Source organism: Chelonoidis abingdonii, chromosome 10 (genome assembly GCF_003597395.2).
Source record: "Chelonoidis abingdonii isolate Lonesome George chromosome 10, CheloAbing_2.0, whole genome shotgun sequence".
Classification (NCBI taxonomy): domain Eukaryota; kingdom Metazoa; phylum Chordata; order Testudines; family Testudinidae; genus Chelonoidis; species Chelonoidis abingdonii.
The window spans coordinates 6,687,001-6,708,532 of record NC_133778.1 but is presented as its reverse complement, the minus strand read 5'-3'; the positions used below and the strand labels follow the sequence as shown (position 1 = coordinate 6,708,532).

Genomic DNA, 21,532 nt, shown 5'->3' with positions numbered 1-21,532 from the left:
GTCTCTGTGGTAACTAGCGTACAGAGACAGCACTCCCAGCATCCTGTGCCCCTAAGTGTGAGACTCACCTTCATGCCATCTATGCCGTCAATGCCACGCCTGCCCTTCTCCCCCTGGGAGGAGAGAAACAAGAGAACAGTGTAGGAACCATTTCTGGCATACTCCACACCCCACCAGGGCCCACCAAGTCATAGGAAAATCCCAGCAGCTCACCTTAGCTCCTTTGGATCCTCGCGAGCCCTGTCCGGAAAGGAGAGGAGAGGTTAGTGACAGCAGACAGGTCATGTTCACCTCCTGGCCGTGTGTGGGCTGTGCATTGGCTTGGCCCAGCTGACCAGGAAGGATGGGAGACACAGGATGCAAGCTTCCCTTCGAAGTGGCCTGCCTCTTCTCTAGTAAAGGAGGCAGGGCTTTCCTCCCTCCCCTGGACAAATTCACACCAGCGGGTAACTGGTGTTTCGAGATAACACTTCACTCTGGTACATATTCCAATGACCATCCATAGCACTTTGTCTTTGTCTCAACCGCTTGGATAACATGCTGCTCCTAGCAGGGCACTGGAGAAGAGCGCAGACCTGGCAGGTGGGCAAACACCAGCATGCTGGGCTTGAAAGTTCATGGAAAGGATCATCAGTCTGGACTACATTTCCCTGAGCCCCAGTCCCTCCTGTCTCCAGAGTGGAGGATCCTAAAGGGCCTGTCCCTTTGGCCTTGCCGTGCAGAAATGTGAGGACAACATGCACAGCTGTGTTGTCGTACTGGACCTCCCGCACTCAACTTGCCAATGTTTGGAGATGCAGACCCCACTGGGGCTGAATCAGCCAGGGTCAGAGTCCTGATGAGCCTAGGAAAAACCTGCTTCTCTTTACTCCCCTGAGGTAAGCTCTTCTGGCACAAGTGTCATGAGGGGAAACCAATCACCCATAGCAGTGTGTGTTGTGTGTGAGGGAGAAGCAACCATAGAGTCACTAAGCTGACAAAGGAGCACAGAAGTAGATAAACGTAGTTGATGGATCCCCCCGGACACAGTGTTGGCAGTGGCAGTGGAGGAGGTCACGTTACAGTCTCCAGGAGAAAGCCTAGTCATGCTGCCAAAGGGGGAGGTTGTCACAGGAGACTGTATGGGGAAATTAGCAAACCTGCAGGGTTGATGAAGGCCACTGACTACACACTGCATGCCACACTCACCTTTTCTCCTCGAGTGCCTTTTTCTCCCTAAACAACAAAAGACAGACAACAATTAAACTGAGACAATGAAGTGTTCATCATAACACATAACACCGCTCTAAGATGCCATGACGAGGCTACTAGTCCTAATCACCCTCCAATAGACTGCAAAGGAAATTATACATACCTTCATCCCCTGGTAGCCAATGGGTCCCAGGTCACCTTGCTTGCCCTAGAGTACAAAACCACAACACATTAGAATCTCTATAGCAGGAAATCGCTAACCACAACCCCTCCTGTTGAGCAGCATACTATGTATATATAAGGGGAAGATGGTATTCAAATTCTCTCTATTTATGATGGATTTCTAGGTTTTAACACAAATTCAACAAAAATCCACATGACAAAAATCATGTTCCTGAAATTTCTCAGTCCACTTCAGAACTTCATTCAACTGAGCTGGACTTTTCATCATCTGCATAACACCCACTTCCCTACACCTGGGCTCCAATCTTATCAACAAATACAAAGGAAAGTGAAGACAAAATGATTGATTTCTGACAAATCTACGCTGGGTATTTCAGTGCAAATTTTGCTGCTGGGTTTCAAATCCAAACTTTGCCAGTGAGTCATACAAAGCGATTCCTCTTCACATACCAATACACAGAAAGTACTCAGTAACATTTATGTTGCAAGCATCTAACCACTTCAGGAAGTTAAAGGAAACTTAATTGCTTCCTTGGGAAGATAAGGAAGCACTCATCCCCTTAAAGCTCTCAAAATGAATATCTGAAAATCTGGTCCTTTCCAGGGCTAGGGAAACAGAGAACTGCAAGAGGTGTCTTTTGGGATGAAAGTTAAGTCTAGGAAAAAAACTACAAAGAAGAAAATACATAGTCACATGTTTTCCAAGCTGAAAACACACAAGCTAACTGTGCACTGATGCGTGTGGGAGAAATGCACCTACAAAAATAAATGTACCTAATAAAACGGGGAGGAGGGAAAATGATGTTTTCCTCCTCCTGTTAGCAGATTAAACACCTCCCTGTAACACTGCCTTGTCTATAGTGGGAAAGCACACCAGAGCCAAAGTGAGGCGGGCATCCATGGGATGGGTGAGTCAGAGAAATACCCTGTAGGAAAAATGGTTATTTTGGGTTTGGCACTCAGAGGCTTGGTGGCTACAGGTTTGCAGTGAGGAGAAGAAGGGCTTCTCATCTGAATCATCCTTAGACCGTTGTCATCACTCTCAATGCCATTGCCATGGTGTCCCACAGAAACACTGTGGCCCTGACTGGGAGTGGGGGCAGGGAGGGAGCTCTCATTGGCCGCTCTACTATTCTGTTGTAACCAATCAAATGTCACTACCAGATACCCTTTCCCTCTGCACTGAACTGCTCCTGTGTGACTAGCGTGGGAACCAAACTTAGACCTGCCTATGGAACCCCTCCGACTCTGAAGAGAAGCTGAAGTGAAGGCAATCTCCAGGCCAGCTACTGCTGAAACGCTGCATCATCTCTCCTCAGACTCGAGCCTGTCAGGGATTCAGACTCCTCACCACCTTGGGCTTTCTTGATTGACCCACTGGCCGTGGGAAGGCCTGTCATTACCAATCCATCTGTTCTATTTATTTGGCTACTTTGGTTTGCTTCCTGGTTGGCCGAGCACAGGGCTGTCCTTACTCCCTAACAATGCTAGAAACTGTGGCCAGGACGTTCCAGCAGCCTGGCTCTGTGCAGAGAGTCACAGCTATGAGTGGCCTATTGGACAGCTGCTGCAGAGGTTTTATTTCCTCAGACCCCTTAATCTTGGTCCCCAAGAGAAGTAGGAGGCGGGGCAAGGAGGAGAAAAATTCCAGATGGGTCACAATAAGGGAAAGTATGATCTAGCAGACTGGACATTCTCATGTAATAGGGTACATCCTGTTTATTACCTGGAGTTTAGAGCACCATATTTCCTGCACTGTTGGACCATCGACAGCTAGCACTGTAAACATGTTAGCTCATCCCTTGTTGGGCAGAGCTACGTGATAATCTGACAAACTTATTGGTCAGAACTACAGTTGACTGGAAACCCAGCAACATATTGCCCCATGACCCATGCGAACAAGGCCTGTGCCACAGCACGCCGGTGTGAACATCACTGAACCTGACACACTGAAACAGAACATTACACCTTCCAACATCTTCTTGGAATGCAACAAGCAAGCCCAGAATAAGGTGACTGCTTAGCACCATCCCACGATGTAGTTAGCCCAGAACAAGGTGAGCATGCAGCACCATCCTACAATGGAGTTAGCCCAGAAGGAGGTGAGCATACAGACCCACTCCACAAAAGAGTGCTGTCCCAGGAGCTCCAGAGTGTTTCACACGAGCCATTAAGGGTCAAAGCATAGCCTCCGGTGCAATCTCCCCCATCAAAGCCCCATGTGTCTTTCCCTACTTACTGGCTCTCCAGCAGCTCCTTTCTCACCGGGAAGACCTGGCTTTCCTCTTTCACCCTGAAACACAGAATATTTATCAGTGTAGGACACAATCTCTGTTTATATGTAGCTTTATCAAGTGATACAATTTCATCCCCAGCATAACTCCCTGGAGTGACTCTCTCCCAAGAACAAGTGGCCCCAGCCATGCTCACTGTCATTAGCTTAATGTTTCCGATCAGCCGGATGTGTGTCCACACTTATTGTCTAGGACCAAATGACTTCATTTGCTTTGGGTCTGTGACAAGGTGCTCACCAGCAAGGAGATTCCTGATTCATAAACGGCAACACCTCTGGCAGGCCAGCTCGCTACATCTCTAGAGCTAATGAGAGAGAGCAGGGCGGTCCACTGAGCAAATTGGAAAATGTAGCCAATGGGCTCAAAGGATTTTGCTCCCATTCTTCCCATGACTGGCTCCTTATTTCCCAATCTCATATGTCATCTCCCACTCCAGCCTAGAGGGAGATTGGAGGAAAGCAAACAAGGCGCTGACATTCCCGCAGGCAATGGAACGGGATCCTGGCAATGACTGGTCGGTAAGTCTGACGCCCGCTCCTTTGAAGTAGAAACCAGTGATGTCAGCTAAGTGATCGCGTGGAAGGGGAACACCTTGTGAGATGGTGTGGCTGCAGGAGTCACAGGGCCTCTGCAGCTCCAGGAAGCCCAGGGAACACAGGGCTTGCCACAATGGACTGACTGGTGTTCACTTGAAGGTCATCCCCATCTTGGCTCTCCTAAAGCTCAGGAAAGCACAGCGGTGATCCCAACACATGTCCTTCTTGGTTCAGTTCATACTGTCCCCCTCTTCTACTTCCTACTGCTGGGAGCCTTGCTGGGGTGGTGTCCCAGAAGCAGTGCTGCCTGCTGACCCTGGGGAGTGACAGGGATGTCACAGGACTCCTGTGCCAGCTCCAAGGAGAGGAGTGGCCTGGCATGGCCCACCACTGGCATTTGGGAGCACAAACAGCATCTGGGTAGGATCCCAGCTCTTCTTGTCTGGAGGATGCAGCTGTGTTGTAGGGCTGAAAGAGGGCTGGCTTGTAAGCTCTCAGACAGCAGTGATTCTAGGGGGAGGGTGGTCTAACAAAGGGGCATGGAGTTAAAGCCACAATTACTGTTCTCTGCTTAGATCCTTCATCTATATTTTCTTGACTCAGGCAGCCTTGGTCTGGAAGGCCGCAGGCTACAGCACAAACCACATGGAGACAGATGGTGATTATGCCATGAGTATCCCTGTCCAGTGGCATTTCTGCTCCGGTGTACCCCATCTCAGCCTCACTCCCATGGCAGGGCAGTTGCTGGGTGCGTTTATTTACTAACCTCATAGCCTGGATCCCCAGGTGGTCCCAGAGGCCCTCTAGAAGGCTGCAAAAAATGTGAATGATTAGAGCAGGGACACATGCACAGACATGCAGAAAGATGTACTCAATGCGAGCTAAGGGAGGGCTGGTAGCGCCCCACTCACCTGACACTCAAAGGAGCAGCACTGTTCAGATAGAAGAAGAAAGCACAGTGTTAGAGACATGGAGGGGCTGGGCTACCACAGTTAACCTGGGCAGAAATTGAAACTGAATTATCGCAGTCCCACCACAAACTGCCATAAACCCAGGAAGGGGCGAGCTGGATCAGACTGTAGGTGTTCAGACAGGTGGCACCCGACGGCGACTTACGCTGTTATGAGGTCAAGAAGAGACCTGGCGTGTCACAGTCTGCAGGCGAGCCACTCTCCCTGTACAGGGAGGCCAGGTTATTCAGATGTGATAATAAGAAACCCGAAAGTCTCTCCCCCCACTATGCTCAGCTGCACTCACTGGACCCTATGGGGCACAGCAACATACATCTGGGTGCCTGGCCAGGCTTCACCCCACTGGGTACTTGCTAGCAGCTAGCAACAAATGCTAAGAGAGGGCATCCTGTGCTTTTGGCCAGCAGGAGTAAGAGGGGCTACATGTGCATCCTCTCCCTAGAGCTGAACTGTGCATAGGCAGGAGATTTCAAGGCACGTCCACTCAGCCGCAAAAGCTCTGCATACCCCTGGGGGGCCTGGAGAGCAGAAAAGGCTCAGGGGTGGCTCTCCAGGCCTGGTATAGTTTGTTCCCTACTGCCTGGAGGGGAGGAGTCACACTGCATTCCTTTACTGCCTCTGGGCTACAGACGGAGGTAGCCCAATGGCCCTCGCTCTGGGCTCACTGCTGTGTAGGATGAAGCGAAAACAAGTGCTGCCTTTCGGCGTGGCTCACAGGAGGGCCAGCTTGGCTCAGACAGTGAGGGAGAGGGGGCTAGGAAGGGAACACGTTCAGATGGAGAGGGGAGTGGCCCCTGCTGTACAAGTGAAAAGCCCGGAGAACGCAAGACTCACCATTTGTTCCACATTCTTTTTCTGAAATAGCAAACACAATACAAACATTTGATGAGCTCCTTTAGACCAGCGTGGCCAAATACCCCATGGCAGTGGGCTGGGATAGACAGGAGAGACATGGGGCCAGGAGCAATGGCGGGGAAGAGCAAGGGAATACTCACAATCATATCTATGATGGTTTCTATTGTACTCTCAGTATCTACCGGAGACTGTACAAGGCTGGTTGCTGTGAAGTTGCGACGATAGTTGTTGTCCGTGGCAATAACACTCAGCCTTGGTTCCTGGGGTAAAACAACAACAAAGGAGCAAGGTTGGACTCAAAGGTGATCAGGAGCTCTAATACCTCCTAAGTACCCTTCCATCCATGATTAACTCAACTAACATGACTTGATGGCATCCCTGCATGTGCTAGCCTTGTAAGTTACATTCTAGAAGTGGCCTGCCCATGCAAAGAAATCAGTGTCCTGGGAATCATCAGGACAGTATTATCCAGCCTTGAGATAGTACTTGGGGAAGTGGTTGAGAAATTAGAGAGGCAGTGCCATGTTCTCGGCATTCAGGAAGCCAGCTGAACTTTTCCCTGGGCCGTGAACCTCCTCCTATTTTTAGGAGGACCCATCAGACAAACATGCTTTAAATCTTTTTGGGTATATCTACACTGCAGTCAGGAATGAGCCTCCCAGCATGGGGAGACAGACTCGCACTAGGTTGGCTCAAGCATAGCATGCTAAAAGTCGTTGGGGTTGGGCATTGTGTCTGCGTCTCTCTTGCCCAGCTGGCATACACTGCCATCTTGCATAGCATGGTTTCAGAAAGTGTCATACCTCAATTTCATCTCAGTGTCTGGACCTGCTGGGTTCTGACGCTGTTGCTCAGCTGAATGTAGAGATAGGATCAATCATAATATTTAACTATGGAGTTGAATCCAAGTTTCCCCAGAGTTAAGATGTGGGTGTCAGATCTAGGAATTTATTTGGGGACCAACTGTGTTAATTACAGGCATTGGACCAGATTCTCATCTGGTATCAACTGGCATAGCTCCGCTGGTACTTTATTTCTAATTGTAATTTTTTTTCCCCAAGCTTCAAACTCCATACTCATTGGCTGCCCATCCTGGAATTACTGTAGGTCATGGGACCCTCTGCATCAAAGAGAGGATTAATTGAATCCACTCAGTAATATCCTGTTTCTAGTTTCATTCCTTTCCACTCCAATTATGAAATACCCAGGCTATAACAAGGGCCACATTTGAGCAATTCATACCAGATGGTCAGGAGAAATGGCAATGGAGAACACTTTGATCCCCAGATGCTTTGCTTCATTGGCAGCATCTTCCAGTCCTCCACATGGCTCTTTGTACCCTTCCAAGGGGTGTCCGTCTGTCACCACAATCAGGTATTTGTTCTCCTTCTGATGGGAGCCGCTGTAACAATTCAAACTGGTTAGCTGGAAATGGGTAGCTTTGCTGAGTACCCCCGCGTCTATGCTGACACTACCGACGCTCGCCGTGTTTCACAGCATTACGGCAATGTCTGTTTGGGGGACGTTGCTGCACTCGCGACGGAAAGATTAACGGTCTGCAGGTATGCAGCACTCGAAAAGGCCAGAGTTCAAACACTTGGCATCTCAGCCTGATTACACTGATAGTGACACTCAGGGAGAGCAGTTCAGGGTTTTTCTGCAGTTCTCTTTTCTTGAGAAATTTTTTGCCTCATTTTTAGGACAATAATAATTTATCAGCATTTAACATGGATGTCTTTAAATTAGAACATAGATTGGACTCCTGTGAAGTCTTGAATTCCAAGTGATGAACTTCCAGTAACACAGGGATCAGCCCCCGCCCTCACCAACAACCTGTACTAACAGTAAGTGTGAGGTGGGGGTTGGGCTAAGAGTTTGTCGCAATTTGTAGGGTTGTTTTATGGCTTTAACCTGAACCTTACTTATCCTGTGACATGACTGTAATAAAAGGATATTTGGAATGAAATTAGGTTTCCTTGAGCGATGGTTTAATGCTACGTATAAGGATATTTCTATACAGAGAACTCGAATTATTAAACCAACGACACCCTGAGCCAGATCTTTCCCTTTTCGTGTCACTCAGCAGCAGGAAGCAGAAGCAGCAAGATAAACATTATTAATGATTATTTACAAAGAGTGTACATACGCTGCATTTCAAAAAGAAACACAATGCTCATAATTTAAACCCCAGACTATCTATCTACACAGTACGGTATCGCTAAACTCAGATCCACAGGTAACATCTGTGTAGACAGGAGCTTGACTTCCAAAAGGAAACACTTCCAGTGAATGGACACAGAGGAGAAAGGTGAGTGGAGTGCTTGCAATCCCAGGCCAAGCTGATCAGCTAACTTTGGAAGCAATCTGGAAGGGAGGGTGGGTTGGAGAGAGTGCATGGCAATTCCGCATCGCTGCAGAGAACACAAAGCCTTTTACTGGGGAGTGCAGTAACCCACATTTGCAGTTTCAAGTCAAGTGTCAAAAGTACCAGGATGGCTTTTGTCAGCCTGGTGGAGAAAGGCAACACTCCAGCTGAAGCTAAGCACCTGGGCATTAAGCTGTGTGCACTCACACATGGAGTAAGGGCGTCCATTAGGTTCTGTGACATAATACTGAGCTTTCCTCGTCACAACACAAGCAGTGTTGCTTCTGGTTATCGTCTACGGGAATGAAGATCTCAGGCCTGAGTGACAAGACGGGTTAAACGGCATGCTAAGAAGCATACAGAACTAGGAAGCTCTGACTTCACCTATTACAAACAGCACATCCCTAATCTAAACCTGATTCACTGGTAACCGGGGGGATTCACTAGCTTCCTGCTCCACTTTGGCTTCCCCTTAGACAATTCCCATGAGACGCACCAATTCTGTTACTGGAAGCCTGAGACCTGGTTGGTGGGTGTTGCTGGAAAATGGCTCCTCTGCTTCCCGCCTAGCTCTTAAGAAACTGTGCTTTTGCTGGGGTGCCCCAGCCAGGATATCTGACTCAGCTCTTCCATCCCCACGTCCTCACTGTTGGTAGAGCTGTTGTACCCCCAGCCAGCTCCAGCATAGCACCTTCCCCAGCTATCTAATGACCTCACATTTTATTTGACTGTTTCTGAACATCAAAGTGATGTGCAGTGTCCCCCAGTGCCTCAGCGGGATGAGGCTTGGAGTGGATCTCTAAACACAACAGTTTTATCCGGTCACTATGTCCAATGGACAGGGGGAAGGATAGCTCAGTGGCTTGACCATTGGCCTGCTAAACCCAGGGTTGTGAGTTCACTCCTTGAGGGGGCCATTTAGGGACCTGGGGCAAAAACCAGTACTTGGTCTTGCTAGTGAAGGCAGGGGGCTGGACTCAATGACCCTCAGGGTCCCTTCCAGTTGTAGGAGATAGGTATATCTCCATATATACATTTTTTTTACAAAAAGAACACTGAAGACTTCACTTCTGCACTGCACATTGCTTTTGCCAGTTGCCAGAGCCTCCCCAAACACCTCCTCAACTTTCTATTTGTGACAGAGCATTGCCTGGGCTATCCATAAAGGATCAGCAGTGAGATTCCTGCATTACACCTGGGTTCTGCACAATGCTATTTCTCACAATTAGCTCTGCCAGTATTGTTAACAGTCTCACATGACGACCACCTTTGACTTGCTCTCCATTCAGATTCAAGTCAAGTCCTCTGTGGAAAGGCTGCCAATTACAGGAAAGTGGGTGGCAGCAAATCGCTTCATCCAAGAGCCAAGGACAACATTCTCTCTGCCGTCTCTCATGGACTCATAGACTTTAAGGTCAGAGGGACCATTATGATCATCTAGTTTGACCTCCTGCACAAAGCAGGCCACAGAATCCTACCCATCCACTTCTATAACATACCCCTAACCTATGTCTGAATTATTGAAGCTCAATTTGGGTGGAAGAGCCTTCAAGCGCAGAGAATCCTCCAGCAATGACCCACTGCCACTCTCAGAGGAAGGCAAAAAACCTCCAGGTCCTCTGCAATCTGCCGGAGAAATTCCTCCCAACCCAAATGTGTCAGCAAACCCGGACATTGGCAAATCACCAGCCAGCACCCAGGAAAGAATCCTGTAGCAACTCATTCCCATCCCAAAGAACCCCACACAGACCACTGGGATACTTACCGGCTGATAATCAAAGATCAATGCCAAAAATTAGGCATCTCATCATACCACTAACATAATTTCATACATTCCCGCCATAACGACCAAGCTTAGTCTAAAGCCAATAGCGTTGCCCCCATACTCCCTTCAAGGTGTCCAGAACTTCATCTCAATGTAGACCCCCTCCATCTAATTTCGATCTAAACTCCCTAGGTCCAGTTAATCCATTGTCTTGTGTCACATTGGTACTAAGCTTAAATAAGTTCCTCTCCTCTCCTAATTTACCTCTAACATACTATAAAGAAGCAATCAATATCCCCCTCAACGTCTTGGTTGGGCAAACAAGCCAAGCCTTTGAGTCTCCTCCTAGACAGGTTTTCGCAATTCCCGGATCATCTAGTGCCGTGCGCACCTATTCATTCGAATTCATCCTTCTTAAACATGGGAGATCAGAACTGCACACAGCATTCCAGGTGAGGTCTCACCAGTGCCTTGTATAACGGTACTAACACCTCCTTATCTTTGCTGGAAATACCTCGCCTGATGCATCCTAAAACCACATTAGTTTTTTTAATGGCCATATCACATTGGCGGCTCATCGATTCAGAGAGATGGCTTCTTTAACATCAATGTCGCTACAAAATATACTTTTGTCATCTCTGGGTTTACACTGCCAGACTTGCAGTGTCCTAGGTCTTTACCATGGCAATCAGTGATATCTTCCCCCACCTGCTGCTACTATGGGAATGTCCCCTTTCTAATTCTCTTCTGAGGGTGAGGAAGCTCTGGGTCTCAAAAACTGACTCTTGTTCATCCTCACCTGTCCTGATTGTGCCCTGGGCAAAGTGGGACAGCTGGTCTGGGTCACTGGAGCAATTCTGACACTCTCATTCTGAGATGCAGTTTTCTGAACTGCTGGCCTGCTCCCATCATATAAAGCTACGTACAATTGAAGATCATGTCACTAAACAGTGCTCTTAAGACTGGCGCAGATTCAGTCTCCTTAGACAATGAGACCCAAGTGTCACAATTTTGATCATGACCCATGTGAGCTGGTTAAAGGGGTTGGTGCCTCCATGAGCCACATGAGGGAAGGTTCCTTTCCCATTAGCTCAAGAATCCAGTATGTGAATAGAGAAAACTAGCAGATATTCATCTCAGTTTACTTCCACAACAGAGCAACTATGCTGCAAACTTTAGCACTGAGCTGTGCTGCTTTCCCAGCAACAAGAAACTCATCAGCACAGACATCGGACTCGTGCTAGGAGAAATCTTTTTGGCCCAAAATGCAGATTCAGTGACATTAAAAGGTTGAGCGAATTCGTGTAGATTTCTCCTAATTATTTTGGTTGAACTCCCCCTCCCCCCCAAAATTAATTTAAAAAAACCCCCAAAACATTTTGATTTTTCAGTTTAAAATAACTTTTCTTTTCCAAATTACCTTTAGTTTATTAAAAACAATCAAAAATCTTCTACAATGGTTTATGTAGAAATGACACATTTTGTTTGACCCCAACATTTTTTTTTCAACTTTTCAATTCACTTCACATTTTTTAAAAATTTCATTTTAGGTTCTGCTTGAAGCAAATTCTTTTTGGGGGATTGCCCACAAACTGAAAAATCCGTTATTTGCCCAGCTTTCCTTGTGGTACCTACTGAAATCTGGATTTTTTAATCACTGACTTGCTCTGTAATTGTTCTATGTCCCCTCACCCTGCCGTTCTCTGTCCTACCAGCGTCTCCTGGGACTACAAAAAAGCTCAAAAAGTGGGAGAGAGGAACTGGGGAAATTTAGTTCAACTTTTCAGTTCACTTCAAATTTAGGGTTTTTTTCAATAAAAATAATTAAACACAGAAATGGAGAACTTTTAAAACATAAAAATAGACATTTGTAAGGTAAATGTAAATTCAGTTGGTTTAGATTAATTTTGTAGACTCAGGCTGTGCACTCTATTGGACTATAGAACTGCATATTCTTATTAGAACAGACTTCCCTCCCCTCCTATTGCTTCTTAACCTCTCTTGGGTCTTTTCTTGATCTAGGCTCCAAACTTACAAGTGAGTCTGTACAAATCGAACTTTGCACCTTGTGCAGATCCCTTTCTATGCCCGGAGCCTTGGATTGCAAGCTGTCTAGGGAAGACCCTGTGTCTTTCTGTAGGGTACCTAGTGCAATGGATCCCAACTGAGGCCCTGGGAGCTACTGTAATATAACAAGAAGAGGCATGTCCCATACAGAGATGGAATCCTCTGTCTAAAATGCTGAGAGCTCCTTAGAGAGACAAGGTTACTGGACCACCTCCTGTTTGTGAGAGAAACAAGCTTTCGAGCTGACACAGAGCTCTCCAGAGGGTCTGGGAGAGGTACTCAGAGTGTCACAGCTACACACAAAGTGGAACATATTGTTTAGCATGAGTAGTGAACACATATTTCAGGCTCCATTCAGGATGAAGTGTCCATTCACTCTCTAGTCAGTATTCAGAGAGGTGTGCCCTGTGTGACAAGCTTTGCCACACTTTATGGCTACATTTGGGTAGCCATACTATTGGGTCCAAAAAAAAGAATTAGAAAAGTTGATGGAGGATTAGCCAAGATGGTTAGGGACACAAATGGATGTTCAGAGTGTCCCTAAAGCTCTAATTGACAGAAGCTAGAAATGGGCGACAGGGGATGGATCACATGATGATTACCTGTCCTGTTCATTCCCTCTGCAGCACCTGGCATTGGCCCCTGTCAGAAGACAGGATACTGGGCTAGATGGACCATTGGTCTGACCCAGTGTGGCTGTTCTTATGAACATTTGCAAAAAGAGACTCTAGTCAATATCAGAGGTACAATTTTTCCACATGATTAACTGCAGGCACAATTAATTGCACCTGTAATTACACCCATCTAGAACTACAGCCACCTAATTGTGTCCACTGTGGATGCAGTTACTAAATTACGCTCAAAGCAGTGGAGCCAGGCTGAGGTGCAGCTAAATGTAATGGGGGGGGGCAGATCCTTAGTGGGAGTCCATTGTCAGAGTGCTGATGAGATTTCTACTGGCTGAGGATCACCAGTGGTCTCACAGAATGTTTTGGGGATAAACACAAACAAAGAGCCCAGAGAAGCAAAGGGGGAAGCGCCTGGTGGAGGTGGTGAAGTCAGACCATAGCACCTCTCCAGAACATTTCAAAGTGCCAGCATGGCTCAGAGCTGCCAAGCTCTGCTGTGCCAACCGGCAGCAGAAAATGACTGTCCCAGAACGAGGAGAAGGCTTCTCCCAGCCCACCTCCTTCCCTCTCCTCTGTGCTCCTTGGACCCCGTGTGGGAGGCATTGTTCTCACTCACCGGATGAGCAGCTCCTCAATCCCTCTCTTGATGGCGCAGTCTGTATAGGTGCCTTTCCCGATGTAGTCCACAGCAGACACTCTGCTCTTTAAGTCATCTCGTCCAGCGGGCATTCGGTCGAGCCCTTTAATCAGCACGACCTCATCACTGTAATGCAGAGCTCCGGCGTTCCACACCAAGTTCCGATCACACCGATAATACCTGGAGAGACAAACAGGGACACCCACCTTCAGTATCTGCTTCCTCCACCCCTGCAGTACTCTCCCCTCACTGCCGCCATGGCCCCCTCCCCGTCCCCACACATCTCTGGCTTTGTCTCTCTTGCAGCGGAGTGGCCCTGTACAGACCTTCTGCTCTCTCAGATCTACCTAAATATTGCCCTGACTTCAGCATCGTACTGACTTACAAACAACATTCCTGGTAATAGTGCAGCCTCTGCCTCAGTCAGAGCCCTGCCTCTCTAGGTCTTTCCTTCAGGTCTGTCTCTTGTGCAATGTGGGGAGATGAAAGATTAAAAGACTGGAAAACATGTTGTATGGTGACACTCCAGGAGCTCACCTGTTTAGCGTAAAGAGAAAACTAAGAGTGACTTTATCACAGTCCATAAGTATCAACGTGGCGAATAGAAGTTTGAAAAGAGAAGTCTCTTCAATCTAGCAGGCTAAGGCTTGGTCTACACTGGCGGGGGGGAGGGGATCGATCTAAGTTACGCAACTTCAGCTACCTGAATAATGTAGCTGAAGTCGACGTACTTAGACCTACTCTCCATGGTGTCTTCACTACGATGAGTCGACTGAGCCGCTCCCTCGTCGACTCTCGCGGCGCTGGAGCACAGGAGTCAATGGGAGAGCGCTTGGGAGTCAATTTATTTCATCTAGACTAGACATGATCAATCATACCCGCTGGATCAATCGCTACCCACCGACCCGGCAGGTAGTGTAGATATAGCCAAAGATACAACAAGGTCCAATGGCTAGAAGTTGAAGGTGGAGGCTTTCATGGTGTAAATTTTTAACAGTGAGGATAATTAATCATTGCAGCAATTTACCCACAGATGTGCTGCACTCTCCATCACTGGAGATTTTAAAATCAGGGTTGGAGATTTTTCTGAGATTTGCTGTTGTTCAAACAGGAACTAATTCAGGGAAGTCCTATGTCTAGATGGTCACAATGGTACCGTTTGACTTCATAATCTGTGAATAAACCCATGCGTAGAATCAGTTCCTTATGCACGTTTTTAAGGCTGAATGTGTCTCATGTATCAATTCTAAATGAAAAGAAAATTCTCTGTGCAAATGGGCGTAAATGCATAGGTATGATGTCACGGGTGCATGTAACTGTGTGTGAACAGAGGGGTGTAGACGTATGGCTGTGAAGATACATAGGTATGTGGATAGGGGGTGTGAAGATAGGGTGCATTTGAATGTGTATGAATAGAGGGTAGAGTAGATGCAAGGGTATGAAGATAGGGGGTTGTGTGTGAATATGTGGAGAGGGGGGAATGCTGCGATCATAAAGCATCTGGCCCTTGTTATGGCAACAGGTGCAGTTGCGCCTGACAAGGAGTGTGTCTCAGTAGAAGGGGTTGCACAGACAGGAAGTTGACATGGCCTGTCACGTTTTAACACTCTCCCGTTTCCCCATCTTGTTCCATTTTCCCTCTTTGTAACTCTAGCACCCTCTCTCCACCCGCTCCCCCGAAAAACCCTATCTGGGCATTGATTATTGCTAACCCCTCTTTCAGGGGCCATCTTCCCTTGCCCCCCACGAGGTCAATCCCCCTTCTCTGCCAGAGAGTGTCAGTGCCTGGCCCACCATGCCATTTGGTGCATTGGCTGGCAGTGCGCACCGCTGGCTGGCTGTATGCACGGCAGGATGCAGGAGTCCTCATCCTCTGGCACCCAGGAAGCCAAGTTGGCTCCTGAAGTAACCCCCAGTTCTCCAGCATCCTGGCAGCAGTTCCTAGCAGAGTCCCAACACAATTGTCATGTCAAGCAGTGAACTCGGGGCTAGGCGGTTTTCCACATGCAGTGAGAGCTCTCCTGACATGGAGTGGCCAGGGAGAGCCTATGTCAGAGCACAAGGGATGGGGGTTCTGGCCCATTGACACAAATGCCATTGTTACTGAGATTGGTTGAGAAACTACCAAAAGGCCAGGTCACTGGAAATCAGAGTATCGTTGTTTATATGCAGAAAGGGCTAGGGTCTCGCTATGCGGTTCTGCTGCCAGTGTGTACTGCATTGGGCCAGCTGCCATGGCAAAAACAGTACACTGGTGAAAGGCTGGGGAAGGGAGTCTAGGAGGAGAAGAGAGAGGAACATCAACCCCCCTCAACACAGGGACAAACTTCTCAACCACCTCCCCTGCTACTTCTAAATGCCAGCTCCTCCTAATCCTAAGCCAAGCTCCATTATCTTCCGGACAGGCCCCCCTGCCCTCATGCATCAGCCAGCCAGCTTCCCACCTGCTCCTGGACCCTTCCTCTGCCCCACCACAAAGCCCATCCTAGTCCCCCATGAATGGTGCACCCACAGCATCCACATGCGCCACCCTGCTTCTGTCTCTGAGCACCTCTGCCCAGTCTCTCAGCCAGGCAGACATCCTCCCCTACAGGCTGGGGAGCTGGGTGGGCAAAAGGAGAGAAGAGTTGGAGAGTGCAGTCTGGAGGGGGAGGAGAAGTGGGGAGGAGCAGCAGGGGAGAGATTGGAAGTGGGAGGAGGGGGTGCGTGGAAGGAGACGAGCAGCAGCACAGGCAGCATCGGGTGGTCCAGGCCCAGGGCAGAGACAGGAGACGATGGAGCTGTGGACAGCAGTGGTCTGTTGGAGCCAGTGGGCATTCCAGTTGGAGTGGAGGGCGGCGGGAGGGGATTGCTGTGAGGTTTGAGAGGGAGGGACAAGGGTGCGGGGGCAGATGTGGTGACCCAGGAGAGGGAGGTCATAGAGAGATAAAGGAGGGGGGGTGGGGGCAGGAGCAGACACTAGGATATGACAGAGGGGTGTGGCCAGAGCCCTAGGTGGCTGGTCATCATTTCTGAACAGATGTGCAGCGAATCAGGTGACCCAGCGAGCAGTAAGTGGAGCCAAGAGGTTACAGGGGGTTGCAAGGAATCAGTGAAGGAAGCAGCTAAGAAAGGAGGTGAGGTGGTTAGCAAAGAGACAATACTTTATTCCCATGCAGTGTGTGATCAGTAGAGGTGCAGCGAGCAATCAGGTGTGGGGAGAAATGAGTCCAAATAGCTACCATGGAATTATAGAAGACTAGCGTTGGAAGAGACCTCAGGAGGTCATCTAGTCCAGCCCCCTACTCAAAGCAGGGCCAACCTCAACTAAATCATCCCAACCAAGGCTTTGTCAAGCCTTAAAAACCTCTAAGGAAGGAGAGTCCACCACCTCCCTAGGGAACCCATTCCAGTGCTTCACCACCCTCCTAGTGAAAAAGTTTTCCCTAATATCCAACCTAAACCTCCCCCACTGCAACTTGAGACCATTTCTCCTTGTTCTGTCATCTGCTACCACTGAGAACAGTCTAGATCCATCCTCTTTGGAACCCCCTTTCAGGTAGTTGAAAGCAGCTATCAACCCCCCCTCATTCTTTTCTTCTGCAGACTAAACAATCCCAGTTCCCTCAGCCTCTCCTCGTAAGTCATGTGCCCCATCCCCCTAATCATTTTTGTTGCCCTCCGCTGGACTCTCTCTAACCAGGGCATTGTCATGCACAGAACTGGCTGAACATCTTCATGCTCCCTGGGAACGGACTGTGGGAGAGGAAATCAGTCTGCCATACACCCAGGACCAGAGCCTCAAGGGTTAATCTTAGTGGGGACCTTCAGTCCTATGTTTTAGTGGGGACCCTTAGTTTGGGGGCTCACTTTCCAGGACCTAGAGGAGAGATCTCCCATCTCAAGAATAGGAGAAACCTTTGATCAGGCAGAGTCATTACACCAGAATGAGCTGGACAAGGAGGCTGCAGGGACAGCCCTGTATCCAAGCCAAGCCATTTGCAAAGCCTGTAACCAAACTGCCTCTCCTGCCCCTCTTCCCTCCATGCTACACCAGCCTCCTGCCACCCAGGGGAATGCGAGGAAAGCTGAGCATGTGGGCTGGTGTGGGAGCACAGCTACAGACACCAGCCTGCTCATGGCTTTAGGTACGGAGATTGCCAAGGAGATGGGGATGGAAACTGGGGCTCTCAAACCTTCAGAGGATGATGGCTGGGAAAATAAAGGGGAAACCGCTCTCCCCAGTGCTGGGGACCTCTGTGGATGAGGTGGGAAGGAGTGAACAATGTGGCAGCCCTCAGGCCCCCTTTTGGGGCGCCGGCTTTGAGAGCTCCTTTGAATATTTTCCAGCAGTCACTAACATATGTAACATTCCCTGTCCCCAAAACCTCCTCCCTGCCCCCACAATCCATCCTGTCCATATTCTTCCCTGCTCCAGTCCGTCAGTTCCTCCACTACGCCCCACCCAGATTCCTCACCCCCAGCACTTCATTGAGGCTTGCTGGTCCTAGGTCCCAGTCGACCCTTCCTGGAGCCACTGCTAAGTGCTGTGTCAGGACATGCTGGTCCTGTTCTCCCCAGGGAGTGCCCGTGTTATTCGTGAGCACTGTCCGCCCACGCCAGGTACCATGTGTGTTTAACGGGATGGGAGCTAACAAGTTTCTAACAATTCCCGGCACAGACCTGTCCCCAGCAGGGCAGCCTGGGCTTGTGGGTTTCTGAGCAAGGGGGCAGCAGGTCTTTTCCCAAGTAGGGCTATTTGAATGGGGGGGAGTAGATCCCCTTTGGTTCTGGGGTGACAGGGTTTCCCCTGACTGCAGCAGGTCTCAAGTTGGCGTGGTGGGTTGGGTGAGGAAGACAGGTCCTCGCTGGCCAGAGTAAGAGGCCAAGTGGGAGACCAGGCCCCCACCCAGTTCCAGCACCTCAAACTTTAGGCTTGGGCTAGGCAGACACGCCCCAGTGGCAAGAGACATGGCTTGCAGCATCTGGGTCCTCCGTCCTGTGCTCCACCCCCTTGAGAAGTGCTGGAGAGGCTGCCAGGGTGCGGCAGGGTGGGGCCGCTGTGCCATGCCCTCCACGCACTGGTGGTGGATGGGAGTTATGCTTGCAGCAGTGGCCACGGCTGAGGCAAGCAGATCTGCAGCCTGGGAGCTCCCCACTTGCTGCAGTGTCCCTCACCATGAGAGCGAGAGGCTGTGCTGGTTTGTGGGATACGAGGAAAAGCTTTGCAAGGAAACGTGCTAGAAAAAGCCTCTGTTTAACAAAGATTCTCCTTCATGGGCCCCACAGGCTGCTCTGTTACCAAGGTGCTCCTGCCAGCCCCATCCAGCAACGTGCTGTGGGGGGGAGGTGGACCGCGCCTGCCCAGCCCAGGCTCACCCCCAGCCCACTCCAGCGGAGCTGGGCTGCACACCTTGCTGGGCATGTGCACAGTGCTGTGCCGAAGCCCTGCACCTCCTGGGGAGGCAGCGCTGCCCCGTCCTGCGGAGAGGGCCCAGCACGCACATACGCTTCCCTCGCAGGGTGTGCGATCACAGGGTGCTGCACATACTCAGCAGAAGGGCTGCAGGGTGCAAGCGGCTGCACGTGAAACCAAAGGCGGAGAACAGGCCAGGGCCCTGCTTCGATTTGAAGAACAGGCCTCAATTACTTCAACCACTCAGATTAAGCCCTGTTGTTGTTTTTTAAATGATCCTAGATGATCATTCTGCCCATGAAACACGCCAGCAGAGCCACATTACCGTCCCCACCAAGGGCCTCCACCCCAGGAAAACCTAAAGCAAATCACACAGGCAGCAAACCTGGGCTACGCTAAGCATTGGTGAAGGATTTTACTGCCACCTGCAGATGGAGATGGAGAAGTGCAGAAAACTCCCGTTACAGACAGGAGAACACTCAATTTAGCAACTCCAGCCAATGGTCCCAGAATGAAATCATTAAACTCTTCCTTGCTGCAGACATTTTCTTTTCATTTGTTATGTAGCCATACACATTACATTTCTCTTATGCACACAGTCATCACCAGCTGACAGACTGAATGCAAAACAAATACAAATTCCCAAGCAGCGTCCCAATCTTACTGGTGTCACTTTTTCTATTCTGGTGAACACCCGTGGAAAAGTAAAATAAAATAAGCAGTGCAGAAAAAATGAAAAGCTTCAATATATTTACCTGTCTGTTAGCTTGTCAATGAACTGGTTGGTAAATGTTTTCACCTGTGCAACTAACTCTCCAAATGGCTTTACCCTTAAAGCAACACTTTCTGATGTATCCAGAACGAAAAACAGATCGACGGGGCAATCTGTTCAAAAACAGAGACAGCAGGTTTTAAACACTGTGTTACTGCATCTTCCAGTTATGCTACAAGATATTTCATGGTGGATTGGGTCTTCCATGCATCATGGTGAAGCATGTGTATTCAAGAGATACAGCCAATGCATTTTCTACAGTACATGTGCAGTCTATATCTCTATACACTGTTAATTTTTTACACTAAGTTAAAGTTTACACCTTGCAAATAATAATTCAGTGTCTCAGAATTATAAATATGTACACACACTCACACTTGCATGGAATTTGTGCTAGGCTGAATTGAAAATATACATATATTCAGTAAAAAAAAACTTGGTATTTATCTTTACATTTATTGTGATTTTAAAAATGAGAGATTGTTTTCCCAGGCGTCTAAGCTCTATATCTATTTAGAGATGAATTAATTCATTACAATGAAATATCAGAAAGATACTATTTAAAATAATGTCCAGAGGTAGTGGTACCTTTTATCTTGTATACATTTTCAATTTAAAGACTAGTATTTTTAAAAAATCCCTATGACAAAGGAATTTTTTTTGCAACAGAAAGACGAGATTATTGCAAATAAAGGAAAAGAACTAGAAAATATTTTTTACCCATTTTGATAAAATTATCGTCAAATATTTGTGAAGTATTCCAGAATATTATCCTCTATGTTAGTTGTTTTTAGTCTCCTTCTTTGCTAAATACCAACCAAAAATGATAGCATATAAGATGAGACAGAGCTGAAGATAACTGGGAAAAAATTGCTTCAGGATAAACTGTGTAGGTGGGTAAAGGGAGCAGGTAGATATTGAATACACGTGTAAGGAATCAAGAGACATTTGAAATATACCTTTTTTAAAATGTTCAGGCAAACCTAAGTTACAACAGTATAAACAACTCGAGACATCTGTTCAGCAGTACAAGGCATACAGATCTGAAGGCAGATCTCGCCATTAACATTCTAGGAAACTATCCGCACAGGGAAGGAAAAGAAAATACACCACAAAGTGACATTCTTACCTTGAAAGGTTTCAATTCTGTTGACTATTTCTGTCTGTTGAGCCAGTGCCCCGCTCCATAGAAAACAGACTTGAAGCAAGAAAGTGAACAAAAAGTTTGCTAACTTCATCTTGCTAGTTTCAGATTTACCATTTATTACTTATGGGAAGGACAGGAGGGAGAAACTGAAGGAGACAGAGGCGAGGAACGGCAGCAAGGAATTTTTATCTTAGTTGGGAATTTTTTCTAATTTTCTACTCTGTCCCTGAGTTTCTGTGGAAGGAGGCACGGGAGAGGGAGTTAAGATGAGGAGGAAATGTCAGTAGCAGGAGCTGCCCAACTCCAGAGGGGGAGGGATCTCAGAGTGTCAATTTCGGTTGATCCTTAGCATAACCAGTGAGTTGCTGAAACACATCGCCTTGGGGTCATGTCTTCTTTTCAACTGTTGTTGTGCCTGCAGAAAAATCCTGATCTGCATCAAAACATAACGTAGTTCTATTTCAAAATATTTTGCCATCCCCCCTCCCCCAATATAGCTTGTATTTATATTGGCTAATGGTTTATGGCATAGCCACATTGCTGCCATTCTAAAAGGAAGAATGGGCATGTTGCAGACCTAAGGATATAATCCATACCATTAAAAAACTTTTGGTATCATTCTTGTGCTAATATCTATAACCCCATTTGGGCCAGTCCTAACATCATTACTCAAAGCTCCATTGAAGTCTGGGGGAGTTTTGTCAGTGTAAGGACTGTATGCCTGG

General features: G+C 48.1%; 1 protein-coding gene across 1 annotated transcript in view; it reads right to left on the bottom strand.

Moving 5' to 3' along the window:
• The window catches only part of COL6A1 (collagen type VI alpha 1 chain), a 68,795-nt gene extending 47,714 nt beyond the window's left edge, over nt 1-21,081 (bottom strand). The window contains exons 1-13 of the mRNA XM_032769467.2: nt 20,790-21,081; nt 19,644-19,773; nt 13,473-13,673; nt 7,273-7,432; nt 6,171-6,290; nt 6,010-6,030; nt 5,116-5,136; nt 4,971-5,015; nt 3,614-3,667; nt 1,355-1,399; nt 1,189-1,215; nt 214-240; nt 69-113 (exon numbers count right to left, since the gene is read on the bottom strand). Coding sequence (XP_032625358.1) covers nt 69-113; nt 214-240; nt 1,189-1,215; nt 1,355-1,399; nt 3,614-3,667; nt 4,971-5,015; nt 5,116-5,136; nt 6,010-6,030; nt 6,171-6,290; nt 7,273-7,432; nt 13,473-13,673; nt 19,644-19,773; nt 20,790-20,898 — 1,005 coding nt within the window. The 5' untranslated portion in view covers nt 20,899-21,081. The remainder of the gene's footprint in view (nt 1-68; nt 114-213; nt 241-1,188; nt 1,216-1,354; nt 1,400-3,613; nt 3,668-4,970; nt 5,016-5,115; nt 5,137-6,009; nt 6,031-6,170; nt 6,291-7,272; nt 7,433-13,472; nt 13,674-19,643; nt 19,774-20,789) is intronic.
• Between the last annotated feature and the right edge of the window lie 451 nt (nt 21,082-21,532).